This window comes from Bombus vancouverensis, chromosome 1 (genome assembly GCF_051014615.1).
Source record: "Bombus vancouverensis nearcticus chromosome 1, iyBomVanc1_principal, whole genome shotgun sequence".
NCBI classification, from domain to species: domain Eukaryota; kingdom Metazoa; phylum Arthropoda; class Insecta; order Hymenoptera; family Apidae; genus Bombus; species Bombus vancouverensis.
In genome coordinates, this window is record NC_134911.1 from 6,837,221 (window position 1) to 6,858,595 (window position 21,375).

The following is a 21,375-nucleotide window of genomic DNA, read 5'->3' on the forward strand; positions in this document are numbered from 1 at the left end:
AAATGAATTTTCTAAATAACGATATATTAAAGATAAAAAAGTATCCAAGTCACTGACTGATTATCGTATTTGAATTAGGTTTGCGTTAAATTTTCTAAACAACGATGCACCAAAGATACAGGTCACCGAATGGTTATTGCGTTTATATTAGGTTTAGGATAAGTTCCCTAAACTACGATGTATGTAAAGTAAAAAAAGTATCCAAGTCACTGATTGGTTATTGTATTAGTATTTTTATTCATTTTATTAATGCAATATATTTATCTGTTTCAGATAATCATAATCGAGTTTCACATCTAGGAAAATTCTAAATATACGATTTGTTTCCCTTGGTTCTCTGTCTCGGAATATATTGTATTACTGACATTACCTAGTTTCTGGATGGGAAAGACGGTGAATATGCGTTCTCTTCACACAAGATTCGTATGAGCTTCAATATACTGAGCGAAGTTTGACTTCAATTTGACTGTGATTATTGATCAAAATCATCAAATAAATAGATACTTTGCCCTGACACGCTGGCAAGATAAATTCTAAATAAACATGATATCGCCAATAGATGAACCTTTATTCTCTGATATTGCACTTCGTATGCTAATGAATACCGTTTCGCATCCTATCGAATACGCTAAAGTTTTAATACAGGTAACAAATATACTTAGTGGATAATTGACGCAGAAACTAAAATTGTTCAAAGGAAACTTATAATTTTTATTTATAACAAAATAGATCGGATATGAACCGATTCCACCACGACCTACAACTACTTTATTTGGACAACCGGCTTTAGCTTTACCTAACGTTTTTCAGTACGGTAAACAATTTTATTTATAGTCATTCTTTAGTGTCATAAATAAATTAAACTATGAGATTTTGAAATTACTTTGTCATTTTGATTGATGCAAACTGCTGTTTCTTTTTCTTTTTTTTTTTTTTTTTGAAATTATTACTTTACAGTTAGATACATAAAGAATGTAGATGGATTCACTGGTTGCTACCGTGGTCTTATTCCAAAATTATGTGCCTACACTGTGAGTGCTGTAGCTTTTGAAAAAGCTTCTAAATGCATTAAATTTAATGATGAACCGAGTAAAGAAATTTATGATTGCGATTTAGAAGAAAGGTAAATGTATAGATATGTATATCTGTATGTGTAACATAAAGTTTTCAAATGATAGTTATAAAAATGCACATTACATTTTTTTATAGTCAGAATCATAAAAAATGTATATATGAATTCATACGAGACCTAATTAGTAGAATGATTGGAATTATAGTTAGCCATCCGTTAGATGTTATTGCGTTAAGGATGATGGCACAATTTGTTGGTGGAGAAACAAAATACAAGTATGTAGATACCACAATATAGATAATAGAACTCAAAATACATGTATAATATATTTTGCTATTAATCATAGATGCATTATCTCTTTGTTTACGTTAACAGCGGATTGTTTAGATCGTTTGTAGAAGTATACAAAGAGAATGGAATCATGGGATACTATGCAGGATTATTACCTCGGCTCATTGGAAATGCTGCTGTATTAATGCTAGTCAGTTCATCTACTTATGTTATTGATAAATACATTATAAGTGATAGAGAATTGAAACCATATGCAGTTTCTGTCATAAGGGTAAACAGATTAATTATTTAATTATAATATACATATCATGACAAATATTACAACTTATTCTTTACAGTTTATAGTAACAACAATTACATATCCATTTTTAGTGGTATCACACTGTATGGCAGTTAATAATTGTGGGTAAGTTGATTTGAAATAAAGATAATTTTGTATTTATTTTAGAAGAGTTAAAATACACATTAATTTAATAAATTTTATTCATCAAGATTAATTGCCGGTCTTCCTCCACAAATGCCAATTTACAATAGCTGGTTAGATTGCTGGTCTCACCTTTCAGCTGCCAACCAGTTAAAAAGAGGAAACAGTCTCTTATGGCGTTATTATATGGGGCCACAAGTGATAATTAATGGAAAGCCAATACCCATTAACAAATACAATTTCCACTTGCAAAGTACAACATAGTAATAAGACATTGCATTTATTTGTATTTGAAAAACTAATAGTAAAATCACTTCTGTGCTATATACTTTTTTTTTAAATTTGCTATTACAGTACATTGTTACATTTATATATTCCTTTAAATCAATCCTACTTGTTATTACACCAAATATTGATTAAAAATATTTTTCTTTGGTATATATATTTTATCAGAAAATATAATTCATATTGAAAACTGAACCATAAGTATTTTAAACATGTACAAGTATTAAAGAGTATTAATGAGTACAGTTACTATTACTAGCTTGGTAACTGACATTCCCTTTGGCGTGCAATAATTGCATTTAAATTACCATTTAAATAAAGTAATATCTTTAAAAAAAAAGAACATAATATAGAAGTAGTTACCCCAATTAATTTTTTTGTATCTGTATCGCATTCGACAATAACTGCCCGAACATTATTGAATTTTACAATATGTCTTATGTATAAAGTGTATAAATTGGTATTGTACCACTTTAAAAAGTTCTAATCTTATATGAAAAAACTATTTCCTACAAAAATTATCTTTTATAGTATCTGTATATATACTATGAAAATAGATAAATATAACAAAAAGTAAAATTAAGTTATGCAATCAAAATTCGTTTTATATATACTTTCATTTGTTTAAGATTTATAAATATACATCTGCTTGCTACAATAGCCATTCCATAATTCTTTTATGCAAAATGTGGAGATTAAAAAGAATATTTGATAAAAAGTAAAATTCTTGAAAATAAATAAGTATTCAAGTATGTACGATTTTCATTATTTATTATTTTGATAATTTCAATCAATTTACAACGTGATTATGTCATCAGGCATCAAGAAGTTTGCATATTGGATTATCGAATTGTATTTGTTTTTTTAAACATCCTACAAATACTATACTGAAGCCTACATTATTATATAGTACGCCTTTTCGACTCTTGTATAAAAAAAATATCGACTCGGAGTACAACTTTAAATACATACACATGTTTCATCAAATATTTCATTTGAACTTTAATCTATCTCTGTAATGCATTAATATGAATGTGAATATTGAACAAAGCCATGAATATATCTTTTTAACGTATATTTGTCCATTTTAAGTTCTACTTAATTAAAACAAACTTGTATTGAAACTTTGTGTTATTGAATAATAAGAGCATTGTAATTTTTACTGTAATAGTAATGTGGAATCAGTTATCCACAATTCATGTTCCAGTCTACAGATATTGTTTCAATAGTAGAAGAAACATCACTTACTGAGCTTAATACTTGATACATATTATAGTTATAATCTCTAGGCATTATAAGATTCTTGTCTCAAATTTCTACTCTAATTCCTTTATATTAAATATCATTTTTGGTTTAAACATGTTATTTATACATTTACTTGCGAATAAAATTATATAATATACTTCATTGTTTTTTGTTATACAAATCTGTTTGATTATTAAATTGATTCGTTTCTAAAATACTTTAATGAATACATCCATAAAAAAATAAATCTGAGAAAATTAATTCGGTCAATCTGAAATGATACATTACATATCTAAAACCTTCACGAAGGTAAAATATTCAAGTTTGAACAATTTATTAATGTTACATTTCGCATTATTAACATCAAAGAATAAAAGGCATTTGTGACGTTTTTCGATCGGCGAATATATTTATTACTTATTTTCAACTTAATGTATAAGGATATTTATGTATAAGCATAGCAATTTAAGTATGAATAAGCCTAAAAATTGACGAAGAACTGTATTTCTTAATTTTAATGCAAGTTAAAGGAATGTATTTTTCCAAGGTAAATTTACGTAACTTCTTTTCTTTTCTTTTATTTTATTTATCGCTAGATCTTTCTGCATCTATGCAATTCCATGTCTTTTAATATTTTGTATATAAGGTAATCATTCTGTTTTACTTCAATTTTCCTGAAAATTTAATGTTATGCAACCACAAGACAGTATCACTATAGAACTGTACATCATTTGGTTGATCTTTTTTTACAATGCAATAAAGATTCGAACCATTAACATTTAATATTTATTTAACAAATATTACCTTATGCTAGTAAATATAACAAGTGATTGCTATCAGGTTTATATTATCACGACAATATTTAATAAGTTTCATACTCTATATACATGGTGAAATACTGTATGTCCAGGAATGTTTTACAGAACCAATTAGTATGAAGCATGTTTTTCGATTGTAGTTACTTTAATCTAAATTATGTCTTTGTACATTTAAACAATAAATATGTAGCATATCAGAAAAACTGTTCAGTATTCACATTCCTTGGCAAAAGTTCTAACAAATACCTTGCAAGTTTTTTCATTCAGGAATCAATTTCAAGTACTGCGTAATGAAAGATTCCTCTTTTTCCATCTTTAAATACTACGTATGTACAACAATACATATATCATTGATCGTTATAAAAGAACGGAACTTAAAATAAATAAAGTACTAATATTACTGTGGCAGTATAGTACTTAACTCATTAATAGAATGTATCTTCTTTGAGAAGATATGATCATTATCTTATGATAATCTATTAACTAAAATTTTGTTGTTTCTATGTTGACATTGAACAAATAATATGTTACCAACTTATAATTGTTCCCAAAATAACTAATTAACAATGATTTAAACTATACAGTTTGTCTTAGAATGATGCATAATATAAAAATTCAAATTTATTAACAATACCTGACAACTTTAGTTGATTTTATGCTAAATAATATTAAATATTTTGAGATATAAAACATAAATTTCTGTTGTATGATTTCATCATCTAATAATAAACTAGAATATACAACGTTTAAAGATTTGCGTGAAAATAAAATTCTAAAACAATGTCCTTGTAATGTTAATCTATCTGTAATTACTAAAAGAATAAATATCCATCAATATCTATAATGTAAAATTATTTGCTTGTTAAATACTTCTAGAGTATGGAACTTTATGTATATTCTTTTCATACCATACCAATGTAATGTACATAATGTATCAATAGTTCTAGAAATTTTCCGAGAAATATACGCAATATTGAAAATATAATAATCGTTATTCAACGGATTTTATATGTTCATAGTAACAAAAATATCTTTTTTTCTAGTATTACATTTACTATGGAAAATTGACTCATATTTTTATACATATGTATGATGGCCAATTTTTTATTATACCCCAAAATATCTTGTATATCCTGTTCGTCAGAGGGAGGGATTTAAAAACATATACTTTAAAAATTATCTATACATTACGCTAAAAGTTTACATACCTATTCGTTATGCTGTTGTAATGTCTTACATTCATATTAATCTTCATATAATAGTTCAAAATTTTCTTTCAAATATCTACCAAATATTACAAATAATGTTAGTATATAATTCGTTATCCTTCTGCATAAAGTTCCATCATCTTATTGTTCTTTGAAGTATAACTTGAATTTATGACGAATATTATGCAGTTATCTTTAGAATTATGCGATAAGTTATATAGATATAATTTCATTATTTAAAATATCGTTGATCGTTTGATTAGGAATAATATACATGTATTGAAAATGATAATTCTCTATTATACATTTTAAATAATTCGTGTTTGACTATAAACGTAAATTAGGCCATCGCAACAGTGCAATAAGTTTCGTTCGATGCGAATGGTTACAATTATTCGTAATTAGTGCATATAACATACACAGATTTCTATCTGGCTGCAGACATTTACTTTAAATCCTTTCGCCTATTTCAAGGAAATAAGATAATAGTACGTATATGTACGTTTCAACATTCATTATTCATCTCTCGTTCCTATTGTAATTAACATTTGTTTTTACTACTACTTCTTTATGTATATTACAATGTAGATATAGATAAAACAAATGATAAAACTTTTGTTTATCTAAATCCTCGTTTAATACTCATTGCAATGTCATGAATCATTTTCTGCATCATGAAATACTATAACTATCGAATGAATAGATTAATTATTTCAAGTCTAGTTCGACTTCTGGACTCTCTAATGAAAAAGGTTTTAAATTTTCCACTATTGGTGTTTGATCAGGATCGACACGTATGCGGATTCTATTTGTTTCTAAAGATCGCGGAAGTGTACGCGGAAGATCATCTTTGTATGAGCCAGACATAGGCGATGTATATGGTACATAAATTCGTACAACATCTGGACTTGGTTGATGAGGCGTTGCCCTAGGTGTGGGTAAACCACCACTGCCAGAGCTAGCATTAGAAATATTACTTTGAGTATCAAGACTATTGTCTAACGCTTGAGACCGTGTCGCCGAACTAAATACAGAAAGGTCAGCTGTCGAGGTAACAGATGTATCTGCCAATGACCGGCGTGAGCCATTGGGAGAGGCCCCATCATCAAGACTTGGATCAAATGAGAATTTGCTTCCTGCACATATATGTAATTTTTATTATACTGCAACAGGATATCCGAACAATCGTGTTTTCACAAAATACTTTCACATAGTAAGTGTAATACATTTGATTTAAAATCTGTATTAATTAAAGCTTGTCTCTAAAAACACACGCCTCACGCTTTTCTTTATGAATGAAATACTAATTAATTGACAATTAAGTTTAACGTGATTCTCATAATTTAATATTACTGTTACGTAACAAGAATATTTTAAAACGTGCACTGATATTTTAGCCTTTTTTCTTTTAATACTTTTTTGTATGAAATTTCCTGAGTATTCTAAAATAATCACAGTCTATTACTCCTTACTTTTTATTTCATAAAAAAATTATCAATGAAAATTTCTGATACAATCTTAAAGGCAAGTGTAGTTTCATTTTAAATGATGCTAAATCTATATAAAAAAATTTACTTACGATTATATAGCAATAATTATAATACTTCAAAATATGGCTTATATAATATTTCTGTAAAGTTCTATTTATATATGTATACGTTTACGAGCATATATATATATACGTAATTGAGCAATATCATACTTTTTAATCTCAGAACCTTATCTTTGAAAAGTACCTTACAGTCTAGTATTATATATAACCATTATATCAATCTCATCTGTATCTGTACTTTTATCTTTCTCCTCATCCTTAATAATACTCTCTTGTTTAGAATGTAGAAGGCAAGTATCTGTGTTACCATGTACTATGTTTTCACTATATCGTAACTCACCGCCAAGACCACAACTGGTTTGTTCAACCGGTGTTGTACTTTCTCTACCGTCATCAGCGAGTACAAGATCTCTACGTTGTGTTATAGATTCTCGCATTACGTGTTGTGCTTCGCTAAATTCTTCAGTACGTCTCCCAACCTAAACATATTAAAATATGTATTAAAGACGAGGTTATTTTTATTAGTTATTTCTAGATTACCTTGCTTGCAAAAGTAGGTTCCTTAAATGTGCCAAATGGGAATCGTGGTAATTCGTGTGGTAAGGGAGGGCCAGGATAATCCAACTTGGCACGTTTTAGTTCTTCCATACTACGTTCCATAGTACTTATTACTGTATCATCATCAAAGCAAAAATCTTTTTCTAATTTAATTTGCAAATAATTACAAAATTCATCTAAACTTTCCATCGGCATAAGAAAACGTTTATGCATTTTCATGACCGTGTATGCCATAGCAGGTAAAATGCGATCCCCATCTAATAAAAATATATCCCAAATTCGAAGACCGAGGCTCACAGGTGTCTGTTATAAATAAATAATTGTATTTAGATACCGTATGGTATGTATTAGGTTGTCCTAAAAGTCTCTTTTGTTTTATAAGGAAATAATAGATGCAAGACATTTTTTGTTTTATTGGAACAAACTTTTGTCCAACAGAACAAAATGGATCATACATAATTCAATAAAATAATATAAAAAAAAATGTTGTGTATCTATTACTTGCTTATAAAACGAAAGAGACTTTTAGGACAACCTAATAGAATAGATTTTATAACGATTTAGAAAACAAAGTATAAAATATTTTCTTACCCTCTCTTGGAAAACAACAAAAAACCATTTTAGCGCATAAAGAATAGAATCACAACCACATTTATCGAGTTTCCGTTTTAATTTTGGTAAAAATTTATTCATAATTTTATCATGATGCTCTATGAAACGATTTAATTTTGGAAATCCGTCAACATAAAATCCTATAAATATAAATATTTGTTTAATATTAAGCCAAAACATTTTTTAATATTGAATTTATGATACAAGTTCAGACCATGCATGGTATATTTTTTATCAGCAAGCAACACAGAAAGACCCCAAAATGCATCTTCTTCATCCATATACAATAAAAGTAATCCAGCTAATACAGACATCCCTTGACAATAACCGACTTCCATATTGTACATACTATAGGCAGCCAATACATAAAACATAGATCGTTGTTTTATGCTATACCTTTCTCTGTAGAAAATAATTAAAAATTTAATATAACTTTCAATAAATGTATACTAAGTTTTTATGCATTTTTAGAAATCTTTTATATAATTTACACACCTATAATTGATATGATCTCTATATTGTCTAGCTACATCAGCATCGATTTGTCTTATTTCTGTAGACCATTTACGTGCAAGTTGTAACATCTCTTCATATTTACCAGCTTGTTCTTTCTTTAAATTTTTAATACCCAATAACAATGCCCACACTTGACCACGAAATCTATTAGGAATTCCTTTATATACTCTGCGCCTTAATTTTTCCTTAGTTGAAGAACTATCCCATTGTTTTGTCATTTTCTCCCATTTCTTTAGTCTTTCCATTTCCACCCGGTGAGTCTTAATCTCATTAGGATCTGGTTTTTGTGGCAAACGTTTGTCACTAAAATATAAATGTTACATGTTAATGACAAGATAACAATAATAATTACTGTATATTATTATAATAATTACTGTATGAATCCATATCTGTCTGTGGTATGATATACTTCAAAGGTAGGATCTTCCCAAGGATCGATTTCTGCTCCATTTTCTCTACCACGGTCGTAGCAGCTAAATATTCTATCTCGCTCTGCAGCAGACCGTTTCAATAATTCTTCCTCATTCATCCCCCGTGAGAATTCGCAACCAGATTCTTACAAACATGCCGTCTTGTTAAGAGGATTCTATTCACCCTAGGCTGTTATCTACAATAAAAATTTTTATATTATAAACAATCTTGATAACCTTTAAAATTTTTATATACAGTTTCATATACCAACATAAACTCTAACAATACGTACATTTTTGAACTGTTAGTAATATATCACTGATAAATTAAATACAAAATAATCGCAATTTCGATCTTATAAAGAAAGAAGTACTAAATATATCCTAGGTTATTGTTGAGATAAATAATGCACTGTTATTTTTATACATATACGAGAAGGTGAACCGCAATTTTATTTTATAAATTTCGACGTTCTAAACTTAACGTACTACATATTGACAAGAAGCAAGGTTATATACATAGAAAATAAGTGATACTCTTAGTAATCAATCTGGATCTTACCGCTAAGAAACTGATTATATTAATATAAACACTGCATACTTAAGAATTAACTAGTTTTCTTCGTTTCATATTACATACATATAAGAAATCATTTCTTCGGAAGTCACTCGTTCAGCAAAACTACCGTACATACATACATACATACATACACACATACATGCAACTTCAAGTCGGATTTAGATGTTTCCATTCTCTTCTACGTATAAGTGTTGCCAACGCATTTACTCTAAACAAAGGCTTTTGCCAAGTTATCATCTGAATTATGTTGGAAATACCTTTATCACACAATATTTCTATTTATTATTATTATTATTACTATCATTATTTTAGTATCACTAAGGTGTGTCGTCGAGTATAATCTTTATGTTTGTATGGCAAAACATATAACTCAACTAATTTATGTTCTATCGACTTATAATTAACGCTGTTTACATATACATAAAGCTATTTTACAATGTCCGCTTATTTTTTACTAAAATAAAAATACTGCAATTATTCTACCTATAAATGAACAGTTTTGTACACTTAAATAAAAATTCTATTTATAGTTTTGAAATGTAGACAAATTTTCTTCTTAATATCCTTATAGACACTCTGTTTATCTCTACTCCTTATCAGATTCCTTCAGAAATCACAATGTAATATTGTGAACCTCATGTATAATCAATTTATTTTTATTTATTTATAAATGCTATTTATAAATACTTAAGCCATAGATCTACTTGTGACAAAGCTTATAATATGTATTAGAAATTTATATAAGAGCAATTTTATATATATTTAATTAGATATTTAAAATGTAAGATAAGTCAGGTCGCAAATTAAAACTTTAAATTTCAGTTGTAATAAAGAAAAAGAAGTGAAGGATGACGAAAATGAATGAATTCCTCTCTTTCATTATTAACATAGTTGTAGAACTTGTTATAGACTCATAATTTATTTAATTTTAATAATAGGTTCATATAGCAAAAAACCAATGGCGCATAGGTTAGTGTATTATCAACATTTAAGTTATATTGTAATCTCAATTTCCCTTTGTTAAAATTGCTAGAACTAAATAATACTAGATAATATCTTTAAATATATTGTAAATTGATGTACAAGAAATTAATCCTAAAGTTCTTAGAAAACCTACTTTAAAGCAAAGAAACTTCAGTATAAAAATAAATTCTAAGTTCATAATAATATGAATGAATACAAAGGCATTAAAGTTAGAGAAGCTTTATCATTAACATTAGCTACCAAAGATTATAAGATAAAAATTATACTAAACAGGTGTATTTAAAAATGGAATATATATATGAAAAAACACAACTCAAAGAAAAGGAACCAATTCTCCTTCCCACATACATTTATTTTGCAATATTCAAAATTCCTAATGTAGCATTACAGACGTAATTTCGATTACTCAATAGTTTTCAAAAATAAAAAATTCACGTGTTGTATAAACCTATAAAATTCTTATAGAAAATAACAAATTTGTTATTTTAACTATTCAAATACTTTTAGTATAAAAAATTCACATATCAAATCTATAGAATTCCTATACAAAATAAATATTACTTCATTTAATCAAATACTTTTAGTATCAAAAATTTACGTTAAAATACAAATTGTTTTCAAACAGATATGTTCCCCTGTATAAAAGTATTTGTGGCCCTGAAAAGGGCCATTTATGTTATTAGTCTGAAGTCTAAGCCTTTTTTTCGGTTTTCTTTGGCAGAAGTACAGCCTGAATATTTGGAAGAACACCTCCTTGCGCAATGGTAACACCAGACAGAAGTTTATTTAATTCCTCATCGTTGCGGATGGCAAGTTGCAAATGTCTCGGAATAATTCTAGTTTTCTTGTTATCTCGTGCGGCGTTTCCCGCCAATTCGAGAACTTCAGCAGCCAGGTACTCCATAACTGCAGCCAAATAAACTGGAGCTCCAGCACCGACTCTTTCAGCGTAATTTCCTTTTCTCAAAAGTCTGTGGATACGACCAACTGGAAATTGCAGTCCAGCTCTGTTCGAACGAGACTTTGCCTTAGCTTTAGCTTTTCCTCCTTTCCCACGACCAGACATTATCGGTTAACTTTTGGATATAAACAAACAGACCACTAACGTTACAACTGTTCGCTGCAACAAGCAGGGAACTACTGTTTTCGACTTTACCATTTCAGCTATTTATAGGCGCAGCGATACCTACTCCCGGACCAATCACTAACAAGTTCTATTGTGATTGGTGACAAGAAACAGATGTTTCGTACAACCGCTTTATGTCCTCTCTCTCTCTCTCTCTTTTCGCGCTCTTTCTCTTTCAGCATATGTAATTATTTTATTCTATAACCTGCAAAAAATATTAGGGTAAATAGTTTAATATATCTACATAAACTATCTTTGTTCGAAATTTCTATTTAAAAATAATTTCCATAAAAATTTCGTAAATATGAGAGTACGTACATATATCTCATAACTTTCTTTTCTTTTCTTCCTTTTCACTTTTTCAACAACATTATTTCTTAGGATTTGACATTTTTGAAAATTACAAAGCCATTTTAATTATTTTTTTATAGTAGCAAGTAATAGTTAAATAATACTGTAGTATAACTGTATTTAAATAATATTTTGTCATAGATCCTCGAGAATCATAAACTATTCATTACGAGAAATTAGTAAATAGCTGATATAAGAAAGTTAAATAAACTATAATTCTTTACTTCAAACAACCTATTTCTAATCAATTTTTTGAAAAATTTACTTTTCTTGGTTGTGTTACTCTTTCAGTAAACCGGCGATAGCTTGAATGTTAGAACGCTTGTAATACGAACATCTGTGGCTCTCTAAGAAACTCACAAAATGTATAATCGTCTGACATAACAAAGAACAATTCTTTACAATGAAAAATTTATACAAGAGAAAAAGAAACTGAATATTATATTCGTATATATAATATTTTTATATATTACATATATAGTAATATATACAACGTATAGCTATAAATAAAAGTATGGCAACAATACTTATTTTGTACAGTATTGTAATAAAAGTATACGTACAATTTTGTAAAAAACACAAACTTTGATTTAATTTCGTCGTTTCTTAATAAAATTACATATGTAATACCTTTGTTCGGAATAATATCGACTCTAGAATCAAAATATTTTCATTTGGTATTATTACTATTACAAAGTTTAATATCATTACTTGTGATATGTTTTGAAAATTCATTGATAAAAGTACTTACAAAGTTCACAATGGTTATATATTTAGAATAGTTCTAAAATCGATTCCTTTATCGACTTTATGATACTGAAAACTTACGTTTTATTAAAAAGTTCATTATCTACTTTTTAACATTTATTTCTATCGTACAACTATTTAATGATAATTCATTATCATTAAATAATCCATATATTTAAACTTTGGATCTGGAGGTAATATTTTACCAAAAACGATTGCATAACAAATCCCAATTTCTACAGATTCACCCAAAATTCTATAAGAAAATCTATTTTATGCTAATTCAGCCTCTTCATTCGTCATATAAGGCAAGTAAGATCACTATTTTTCAATTATTATATCATATTATAATATTCGATTAATTAATATCATACTATAATATACATAATATTCTTTGTAAAATAGTTCAAAATTATAATTATATTCATATTATCATTTAAATATAATGAATTAATTTAGTCATATCAAATGTTTATAGAATGTAAAAAATACACTTTTATAAAAAAATGAGTATAACTCAACGTTTAAAGCACATAAAAACGCACGTAACCATGTGTGGAATACATTCTATGAAATCAATTTCCAGGTAACAACAACAGCAGCGCGCCAATCGCGTGGCGAGGAATTCCATCTAGCGAGCATGAAGTGCCCTGATTGGCGCGCTGCTGTTACGTGATTTGGCTATATAAAGGAAGGGTTGGCATTGGATGAGCAATCTACAACCGACTCTTGTAACGGTTACATCGTTAGAAGTATTGAATTTTGAAGCGTTCTGCATTCAACATGCCGCCAAAAGTAAGTGGAAAAGCTGTGAAGAAAGCCGGTAAGGCTCAGAAAAACATAAGCAAAGCCGATAAAAAGAAGAAGAGGAGAAGGAAGGAAAGTTACGCTATCTATATCTACAAAGTGCTGAAACAGGTGCATCCTGATACTGGTATTTCTAGCAAGGCAATGAGCATCATGAACAGTTTTGTTAATGATGTTTTTGAACGTATTGCTGCTGAAGCATCAAGATTGGCGCATTATAATAAACGTTCTACAATTACCTCTCGGGAGATTCAAACTGCTGTGAGACTACTGTTACCTGGTGAATTGGCTAAGCATGCAGTAAGCGAAGGTACTAAAGCAGTCACCAAGTATACCAGCTCCAAATAAGAAGATATATCTAAATTGACACAATAAACTGGCATTGAATTTTAAGATTGATAAGCAAAAGAAATGGTCCTTTTCAGGGCCACCAAATTATATTAATGTTGGAACATTGTTCGCATATAGTTAACATAAGTTACACATATTTGTATATCCTTTGCAAAAAGTTTTTAAAATTCATTATGACTGTTTTGTAGTATGAAATAGGATGATGTCTTGAAAATGGCTTGAGAATGTTTCCATTCATACATACCTTAATTAATACCAAAATCTTAATACTTGTTATCGATGCAATAAGAATTTTTTATTATACGATGTTAGTTTATCATTCTAAAAATGCATAACTGAAATCTTACATAAATATGTTTTTAGTAAGCATAAAATATAGGAAACTGAAAAGACAAAAGCCTCAGAGACTATTAGATGTAAAATAAGTAAAATTTTTTTATTATCACATAATGTAACAAAAAAAGAGGTGATCTGCATCATAAATATCAATACACGTAACTTTTATTAATGGAAAGAGACGTTATAATATTTATGACAACATTTGAGCACTTGTGGTTTCTTCGTATTTACACTTTATATTGTGTCTTAATAAAATCCTTTTCTCACGGAACAAAGTATTTCAGTCATTTTGTATTTTAATTTTCCACGATTTATACGAATTTATGAAATGTTAGTTTATTATAAAAACAGTAGAAATTCTTTCTTACATACGAATTAAAACGTTTTGAATCGATCTAAGTTTCGTTATTAATTCTTGTCCATGAGGCTTGCTATACAATGTAGTTAAACACTTTGAAATTACGTCTTGGCACTTCGTTATTATTTTTCGTCTGCAATTCAATCAATTATTTTAACATTAATCGAATAGAAATTAAGTAACTGTCACATTTTGTCATAATTATTTTTATGATAATCTATTGATTTATTTTCATGATGCAGTAATGTACTTACTTAACGAAAGTATTGGTAATGTTTGAATGAGATATAAAGTAATTAACTAAATTTGCAGTCGATTCGATAAGGTGAAAATCATTTCCCTCGTTGAACCAAGTTCGAGTATCTTTGCCAATCATTCTGAAAACAAACATTATGCATTTATTTATTAAGTAAAATATAAAGAAATGGATTTATCAATAAACATATTCTACTTACTTGTAAATATCTAAGAGATCCTCCATTGATACTCCTAACTGTAAAAACCCAGATATAATTCCATTATTTGATACATTTAACTTACATGCTTTTATTTCTAACTGTTTTACTAGGAAGTCTGAAAAAATATAATACATCTTATAGTTTCATTTCATATTATATTTTCATTATATCATAATGGTGATAAAAGAGTTTTGTTATTACCAACTGGAAAACAGTGTGGTGATCCTGAATACTCCTGTCCCAAAGATATAATTTTGCTCATTAAAATAGTCATTTTATCTTCTGCTGTTGACGCATCTTTTAATTCTGTAAATATGTATTATCAAAACGTAAATACGAGATATTTTTTCATTCATATAAATGTATAAGGTAGAATGTTAATACCATTATTTATAATATTAGTCCAAATTTCCTGGATTAACATTGCATCTTGATGACCAGAACAATGAATTATAGATAATTTGCACTCCCACAATTGTAAAGGGTCCGCATATTCTTGGTACAACTACAATGAATGATTAACAGATATGAATCCTAAAAGTTCCATACAAATATCTTAATTCATAACATACATGGTTGGATCATACCTTTGTTATATCAAGTAACGAAAACTTTAATGCTCTAGATGCTTCATCGCTGAGTCTACCGCTTAAATGTTGGTTACAAATTGTATCTAATATCTACAATATGATGACAACATACAAATCATATTCTAAATAGATTTTGCCATAATATTTATAATCGCTTACCTGTTGTTGTATTCTAGCAACTTCTACTTTGTCTTCTAATTCACGTAAAAAAATGCCAAGGTATGGAGCGTATCCAGCCTGGTCACTTCTCATACAAACCACTGCTCGAGCTAAATATTCAACTCTCTGTGATAATGTTACATTTGATCTATATTTAAAGAAAAGAAAAGAAAATGAAAATAAAAAGTAGTTTCCTGAAATCAGGAAAAGAGGTGTAAATTTAATCAAAGTTATGTGCGTTATACGTACTCTTTAGTTGCTAAAGCATCCAATATTTTAGCTGCAGCAGCATGATTTTTATTTTTTTCATAAAATTGCCACAGCAAGTCTGGCGCATTGACTCGGGTAAGATAAGCTTCTAAAGAAGGTACTGCTAGAGCAACGAGTTCTCCATGAAGCCTTCTTTCTATCATCCAAGCATACACTGAAGCGTGGAGAATTTCACACTTGGAATGTAATGCGTCAGTTATGATGTCATGCAACTAAAAGATATAAATATTTATGTAAAAGATCCAGTAAATTTATTGGAAATAATATAATTTAAAAGGAAAGTATATTTTACTATTTCTTTTGCTGGTGTAACAGGCATAGTTGAGCCATTTTGTTGTGGAGGACCAGGTTTACTGGGTATGGTAGGTGTCAATGGATTAGAAATGCTTTGATTATAAAGATGATCCAATAACGTGGTGAATTCTTTATAAATCTCTAATCTATATACAAAAAATTATCTGAATAATTAGAATATGTGATATATTAAACATACAATTATTAAAATGTTATTTTATAATCAGTACCTTTTTATGTAAGCAAATCTTCCTTCTTGATCTTCGATTGGTTCATTATTTTTATAATAATGTAAGGCAGCATTATTAGGGTCTACTCTTTCTGCACAACAGAGACATAACTCGAGTACACCCGAATAAAATTGACAAGCGATAAATTGTTGGCATACTGCACTTAAATTTAGTCTGGGAGCAACTTCTTTGCAAAGCTAAGAATGTGAATGTAAACAGAGAGCATAAAATTGTATAAATAATGTTATACATAATATTAGAATGTTTACCTTTAAAGCAGATTGCAAATAGCATTCCTTCTCTTCTGGATTTGTACAACTTTTTGCTTTCAAAATTATTTCATTAGCCTACGATTTATAAAAATGTTAGCAATATATAAAAATAAAATCATGATTCTTTTAATTTTACTTCTTGTACCTTAGAACAAACAGCATCCTCACTTCTATATAAATTTGGACAAACTTCTCGTAATCTTTGACTAACAGCATCAACAGATGCATTATCTCCAAGATAACTGTAGATTTGTAAAAATTAGTACACCGGATTTTTATTATTTATTTAGTTCACTTACCTATCTATAAGATGAATGATCAATAATGAAGAAATTTCATGTCCAATTAAAATTAAATCTCGAAATGTAGCTGTAGAAAATTGATTAATTTGGTCCTATAAATTATTATAAATATTAATATAAAATTTTCAACTTAAAGAAAATTGTAATATGTAATTGACTAACCTTTGATAAACAATTTACAATATTATTTAAATGGTTTTCACATAAAATTTTCCAAAGTTCTAACACTTCACAAGCATGAGTAATGAAAATTTTTAATGCAGCTAAAGAATTCCTTTCTTCGACTATTGGTTCTTGGTAATGACTAGGTATAGTTGTTTCAAATCCATCAGTTATTCTAGTAGTACCATGTCTAAAAATCGATAAGTAGTTCAAATAAAATTTAATCATTTGTAAAGCTATTGAAATAGTATATAGATACATACTGCTTAGTAATGTGGGTATTTTTATTGAGAAACGATCTTAATGCTTGCAGAAGACTTAGAATCCAGCTAACTTGTCTTGTTGAAATTGTACTAGAGATCTGAAATTATAATATGAGTAAAGGTTAATATACAGAAACAAAAACAATGAAAAAAATTTATACCAATTTAAGTCACCTGAGTTTTGTTGTTTATAATTTCTTGTTTAATACAACGCATGTTCCATATTGGTCGAAGTATTCTTCCTACATACAGATATAAACCATTATGTTTTGCAGAAAATTGTTGTAGAGAAATGTCTGTATTAAGTCCAACTGGTGCATGAGGTCGAAATCCTTGAAGCCTTAAATCATAGTTTGGAACTCTTGGTGTCGATGTGCGCATATCTCCTATGACATTCATAAACTATATACAGAAAAACTTATAAAGAAAAATAAAACTTTCATATAAAATTAATGTAATACCTGTATTTATATTAGTAAAGTTAGTACCATGTACATCAATTGCAGGTCCAATGCTTGTCGTTCGTTGACTACCATATAAAAAGAATGCTCTTGTTGCCCATTCTGCCAACTATACAAATTATAATTAAATATTACTTTCTAATTTTACAAAACTTAATTTTTATAATTAAATTTTGATCTTAATTTTTAATCTGAATCAGGACCTCAGCATTTTGAGAACTTTCAAGCGTGGCTAAAATAAGACAAGTCGCACATGCTTGTTCCAATGATTGCGACTGAAAATATGCGCGAACGGCTTCTGTATCAGGACCACGTTGTTCTAATAGAAGCTGTTTTAAGATATCCATTGGACGAACTTGAACATAAATAATGGCACCCTGTAAGTAAAGAAATAAACAACTTGTAAATAACTACATCTAATAGATTTACAGACCTTTAATTAATTATATACCTGAGAAGTCAAAAAGATAAATTTTCGTGGCGCTTCCATGTGCTGCCTTACAAGAAGAGGAGGTTCTTCTTGTGTAATACTTTGTTTTTCAATACATATAGCTGGTTCCACAAGAATTTCTGCCATTGCCCATACGGGACTATCGAGGGATAAAGGACTTTGAGTTTCAGCTAAATAATTTGTGAATGGATAAGCATCATTACTTAAACATAAAGCAGTTTCTGTATCTCCACCGCAAACAAGAATTAATGTTCCTATAACAGATATATACTGCATAGTATATAAATTTTAACATTATGTCCTTAACAAAAAGATATTGGAATGTATACCTTTCCTATAATGTGCCATTTGTACTTTCCTTGGCCTCATTACTGTAGCATTAGCAGCATAACCTGGTGGCAATCTAACATGTATTAACTGCAGACCTTGAGGTCTTATTGTTGGATTAGCAACTGCAGTGCAACTGAAGTAAAAGCGTGTTCCAGTAGCTGCAACTACAACTAAGTTTAAATGTACTGATTCTGACTCTGTAATAGCTGATATGCTCACCAATGGTCGAAAATTATTACTATCCAGTGTTCTAAAAATGATAAATGTAATATGAATTATAATTTCAATTATTTAAAAATAGGTTTTGTATAAATATACATACTTAACAACATGAACAGCGTTTTGTACTAAGGAAGCTTGTGACAAAGACGCGACTTTGGACGCACCATTATTATCGATATCCCAAACTGTAATTGTTCCCTTATCACCGAGTGTGTATAAAATATTTCGTGAATCATCAACGGAAATTTGTATTATTGCTTCTTCTTCTGATAAAGCTATAGTGACAAATGATGGAACTAAAAATGATAATGGACCTTCAGAATGATTTATTTTTTTACAACGTTTCCCAAACCAGCTACTTTCTGCCTACATAACGAACAGATATTAAAGTGATTAATTATGATTTTTATATTGATTATTTTTATATTCATATTTGTGTAGCAAAGTTTACCTGATAATATATTTCATAAAGGGATCCATTTCTACCACCAAGGAAAATTCTCCCACTATTAGTGTTAGCTATTGTTGTAATGCCAATCCCATCCGTAGCAACTGTGAAAATTGGTTCAGGAACTAGTTGCATTTCTGGTGAAGTGCCTAAATTGAAAATTGAAACAGTAAATAAGGTAACAATAAGATTTAGAAAAGATGTAATCTTCAAGTAAAACTGAAACTGTATTATACCATCACTGGTTTCTGTTAATGTAACTCCAAGAATAGTTATTTCCACTGTAGTTGTAAGAATCAACAAATATTTTACATAAGATTGGAACACCCCTGCTTTGGGTTTTACTAAACCTACACTTATAATAGTTTCATTTAATCCATCAAAATATGCAACATCAGACCTAAAAACATATCATTATAAATATTAATTACTTAATTATGATACCTTGAGAAAATATTTTATAAACTTTAAATAAATTTTTACTCATTTTCATATGACCAAACATATATATCACTATCAATTGTAAGCCAAGCTTTTGAAATTTCTGTAAAAAGACCCATCATACAATGACATTGCATATCTAATCAAATATTAAGAAATTATATTTTTTATATAAGGAAGCAAACAAAACATGCATATTACGAATATTAAAGAATGATCAATTATATAAAAGGATACGATGAAAATGTTCCATTATCTCAGATGGTAAAGAAATTTTACTATATGCTTTCATTTGATTTATATTAGGAAAACATAATGACATCCCATTTAAATTTGGATAATCATGATCATCAAGACCACTAACAGTTGGTCCACCTAAAACAAAAAAGAGTTTCTTTATAGAACATAGAATAATAAAAAAATATGCAAGAGACAAGAGAACAACAAATTTACCTTGTACGTTATATCTCATAAGATTAATTAAGGATGGAAAGTTGCTATCAGCTGTAATGTGTATATCAACCACTTTCCCTGCCATTTCTAAGGCATCTAAGTGTATTTTAAGCGGTTCCATTTCAGTGAGGGTCATGTTTGTACGGTACAGGGAAAAATTAAATATTAAATACACACAGAACTAAATTCAAACAAAAAGATAGAAATAAGATAATAGTAAGGGTATTAACAAGTTTTAACGTGAATTATTATTATATAATTATTATCAACTAATATCATTATCCTTATGTACTTATAAATAATTATCTGACTTTTTCGTCTAAACATCCTGTGATTAAAGGTTAGACTTATTTATTTATCTAAACATTGAATAATATTGAAAATAATAGGATCTACTGTATTGTTTTTTAAAAACATAATTGCATCTTAAAAATAAAAACGTATTCATTTTACTTAAGAAACACTTACTACAATTTATTAGAACTATTTATATATTTTTAATGACATTCACGAGGCTTATGCCGCTCGCGCCACACAGGTAAATTTTAAGTTGTATTATCATACAAACTATATACGCATACGCGAAACTAATGAATCTTATTGGCTTGAATTTATCTGGTACATAGGAGATAAATATGTTTGAATTCAAATTGAATCTCTTTATGCATTAAACAATTTACGCTTAAAATAGGAATATACTAAATATAAAATATAACTTATCTTTTTTTATGATTCAGTACTTTTAGTACATAATACAATAATAATAATTATATTTTATTTTCTAAATTATTACATATAATGAAAATCTTGCCATCTACAATCTTTTTCCTAATATTTCTCATTTCACCGATTTTTCTTGGTGCCACTGGTAAAAGATTTATCAGATATGTTTCATATTAATAATTTAATATATTGGTAATACTTTTATTGCAGAT

The 21,375-nt window shown here is 28.5% G+C and overlaps 5 protein-coding genes across 8 annotated transcripts; 2 read left to right on the top strand and 3 right to left on the bottom strand.

The window, feature by feature from the left end:
* The first annotated feature begins 58 nt into the window (after positions 1-58).
* LOC117160616 (mitochondrial carrier homolog 2) lies at positions 59-2,327 on the top strand. The gene is made up of 8 exons (XM_076627895.1): positions 59-179; positions 274-645; positions 730-814; positions 958-1,123; positions 1,210-1,347; positions 1,448-1,634; positions 1,702-1,769; positions 1,856-2,327. The coding sequence occupies exons 2-8, from the start codon at positions 544-546 to the stop codon at positions 2,049-2,051; spliced, it is 942 nt and encodes a 313-aa protein (XP_076484010.1). The 5' UTR covers positions 59-179; positions 274-543; the 3' UTR covers positions 2,052-2,327.
* Positions 2,328-2,826: 499 nt separating this feature from the next.
* RN-tre (Related to the N terminus of tre oncogene) lies at positions 2,827-9,792 on the bottom strand. Of its 4 annotated transcripts, none has more exons than XM_076627834.1 (8): positions 9,593-9,792; positions 8,956-9,188; positions 8,561-8,884; positions 8,280-8,467; positions 8,045-8,205; positions 7,436-7,756; positions 7,236-7,374; positions 2,827-6,479 (listed from the first exon to the last, which is right to left on the bottom strand). In XM_076627834.1, the coding sequence occupies exons 2-8, from the start codon at positions 9,108-9,110 to the stop codon at positions 6,052-6,054; spliced, it is 1,716 nt and encodes a 571-aa protein (XP_076483949.1). In that variant the 5' UTR covers positions 9,111-9,188; positions 9,593-9,792; the 3' UTR covers positions 2,827-6,051. The 4 variants fall into 4 exon arrangements, with proteins under 4 accessions (XP_076483949.1, XP_033197373.1, XP_033197374.1 ...); XM_033341482.2 differs by having other exon boundaries at positions 9,554-9,790; XM_033341483.2 differs by having other exon boundaries at positions 9,632-9,730.
* Positions 9,793-10,886: 1,094 nt separating this feature from the next.
* On the bottom strand, positions 10,887-11,706 carry LOC117160618 (histone H2A). The gene has a single exon (XM_033341485.2). The coding sequence runs from the start codon at positions 11,619-11,621 to the stop codon at positions 11,247-11,249; it is 375 nt and encodes a 124-aa protein (XP_033197376.1). The 5' UTR covers positions 11,622-11,706; the 3' UTR covers positions 10,887-11,246.
* A 1,775-nt stretch (positions 11,707-13,481) lies between these two features.
* LOC117160656 (histone H2B) lies at positions 13,482-14,021 on the top strand. The gene has a single exon (XM_033341548.2). The coding sequence runs from the start codon at positions 13,563-13,565 to the stop codon at positions 13,932-13,934; it is 372 nt and encodes a 123-aa protein (XP_033197439.1). The 5' UTR covers positions 13,482-13,562; the 3' UTR covers positions 13,935-14,021.
* Positions 14,022-14,420: 399 nt separating this feature from the next.
* Positions 14,421-20,979, bottom strand: Nup154 (nuclear pore complex protein Nup154). Its single transcript, XM_033341546.2, has 27 exons — positions 20,909-20,979; positions 20,441-20,621; positions 20,225-20,362; positions 20,030-20,126; positions 19,783-19,946; positions 19,550-19,695; positions 19,199-19,464; positions 18,876-19,126; positions 18,547-18,800; positions 18,299-18,472; positions 18,096-18,204; positions 17,809-18,020; positions 17,635-17,732; positions 17,372-17,561; positions 17,207-17,301; positions 17,053-17,149; positions 16,905-16,982; positions 16,636-16,832; positions 16,404-16,551; positions 16,091-16,323; positions 15,842-15,989; positions 15,680-15,772; positions 15,477-15,597; positions 15,294-15,398; positions 15,090-15,207; positions 14,889-15,011; positions 14,421-14,767 (listed from the first exon to the last, which is right to left on the bottom strand). Exons 2-27 carry the CDS (start codon positions 20,574-20,576, stop codon positions 14,641-14,643), a joined length of 3,918 nt encoding a protein of 1,305 aa, XP_033197437.1. The 5' UTR covers positions 20,577-20,621; positions 20,909-20,979; the 3' UTR covers positions 14,421-14,640.
* Between the last annotated feature and the right edge of the window lie 396 nt (positions 20,980-21,375).

What these genes read in the sequence shown, in the direction of transcription:
- RN-tre (XM_076627834.1), bottom strand. Translation starts at nt 9,110, where the DNA reads ATGAATGAGGAAGAATTATTGAAACGGTCTGCTGCAGAGCGAGATAGA. An exon ending in AGAGATCATATCAATTATAG is followed by an intron (nt 8,468 to 8,560) that starts GTGTGTAAATTA and finishes TATTTTCTACAG; the next exon opens with AGAAAGGTATAGCATAAAAC. An exon ending in AACCTACTTTTGCAAGCAAG is followed by an intron (nt 7,375 to 7,435) that starts GTAATCTAGAAA and finishes TAATATGTTTAG; the next exon opens with GTTGGGAGACGTACTGAAGA.
- LOC117160618 (XM_033341485.2), bottom strand. Translation starts at nt 11,621, where the DNA reads ATGTCTGGTCGTGGGAAAGGAGGAAAAGCTAAAGCTAAGGCAAAGTCT.
- LOC117160656 (XM_033341548.2), top strand. Translation starts at nt 13,563, where the DNA reads ATGCCGCCAAAAGTAAGTGGAAAAGCTGTGAAGAAAGCCGGTAAGGCT.
- Nup154 (XM_033341546.2), bottom strand. Translation starts at nt 20,576, where the DNA reads ATGACCCTCACTGAAATGGAACCGCTTAAAATACACTTAGATGCCTTA. An exon ending in AAAGTTCTCAAAATGCTGAG is followed by an intron (nt 18,205 to 18,298) that starts GTCCTGATTCAG and finishes TAATTTGTATAG; the next exon opens with TTGGCAGAATGGGCAACAAG. An exon ending in TTGCTAGAATACAACAACAG is followed by an intron (nt 15,773 to 15,841) that starts GTAAGCGATTAT and finishes ATCATATTGTAG; the next exon opens with ATATTAGATACAATTTGTAA.
- LOC117160616 (XM_076627895.1), top strand. Translation starts at nt 544, where the DNA reads ATGATATCGCCAATAGATGAACCTTTATTCTCTGATATTGCACTTCGT. An exon ending in ATGCAGTTTCTGTCATAAGG is followed by an intron (nt 1,635 to 1,701) that starts GTAAACAGATTA and finishes TATTCTTTACAG; the next exon opens with TTTATAGTAACAACAATTAC. An exon ending in ATGGCAGTTAATAATTGTGG is followed by an intron (nt 1,770 to 1,855) that starts GTAAGTTGATTT and finishes TTATTCATCAAG; the next exon opens with ATTAATTGCCGGTCTTCCTC.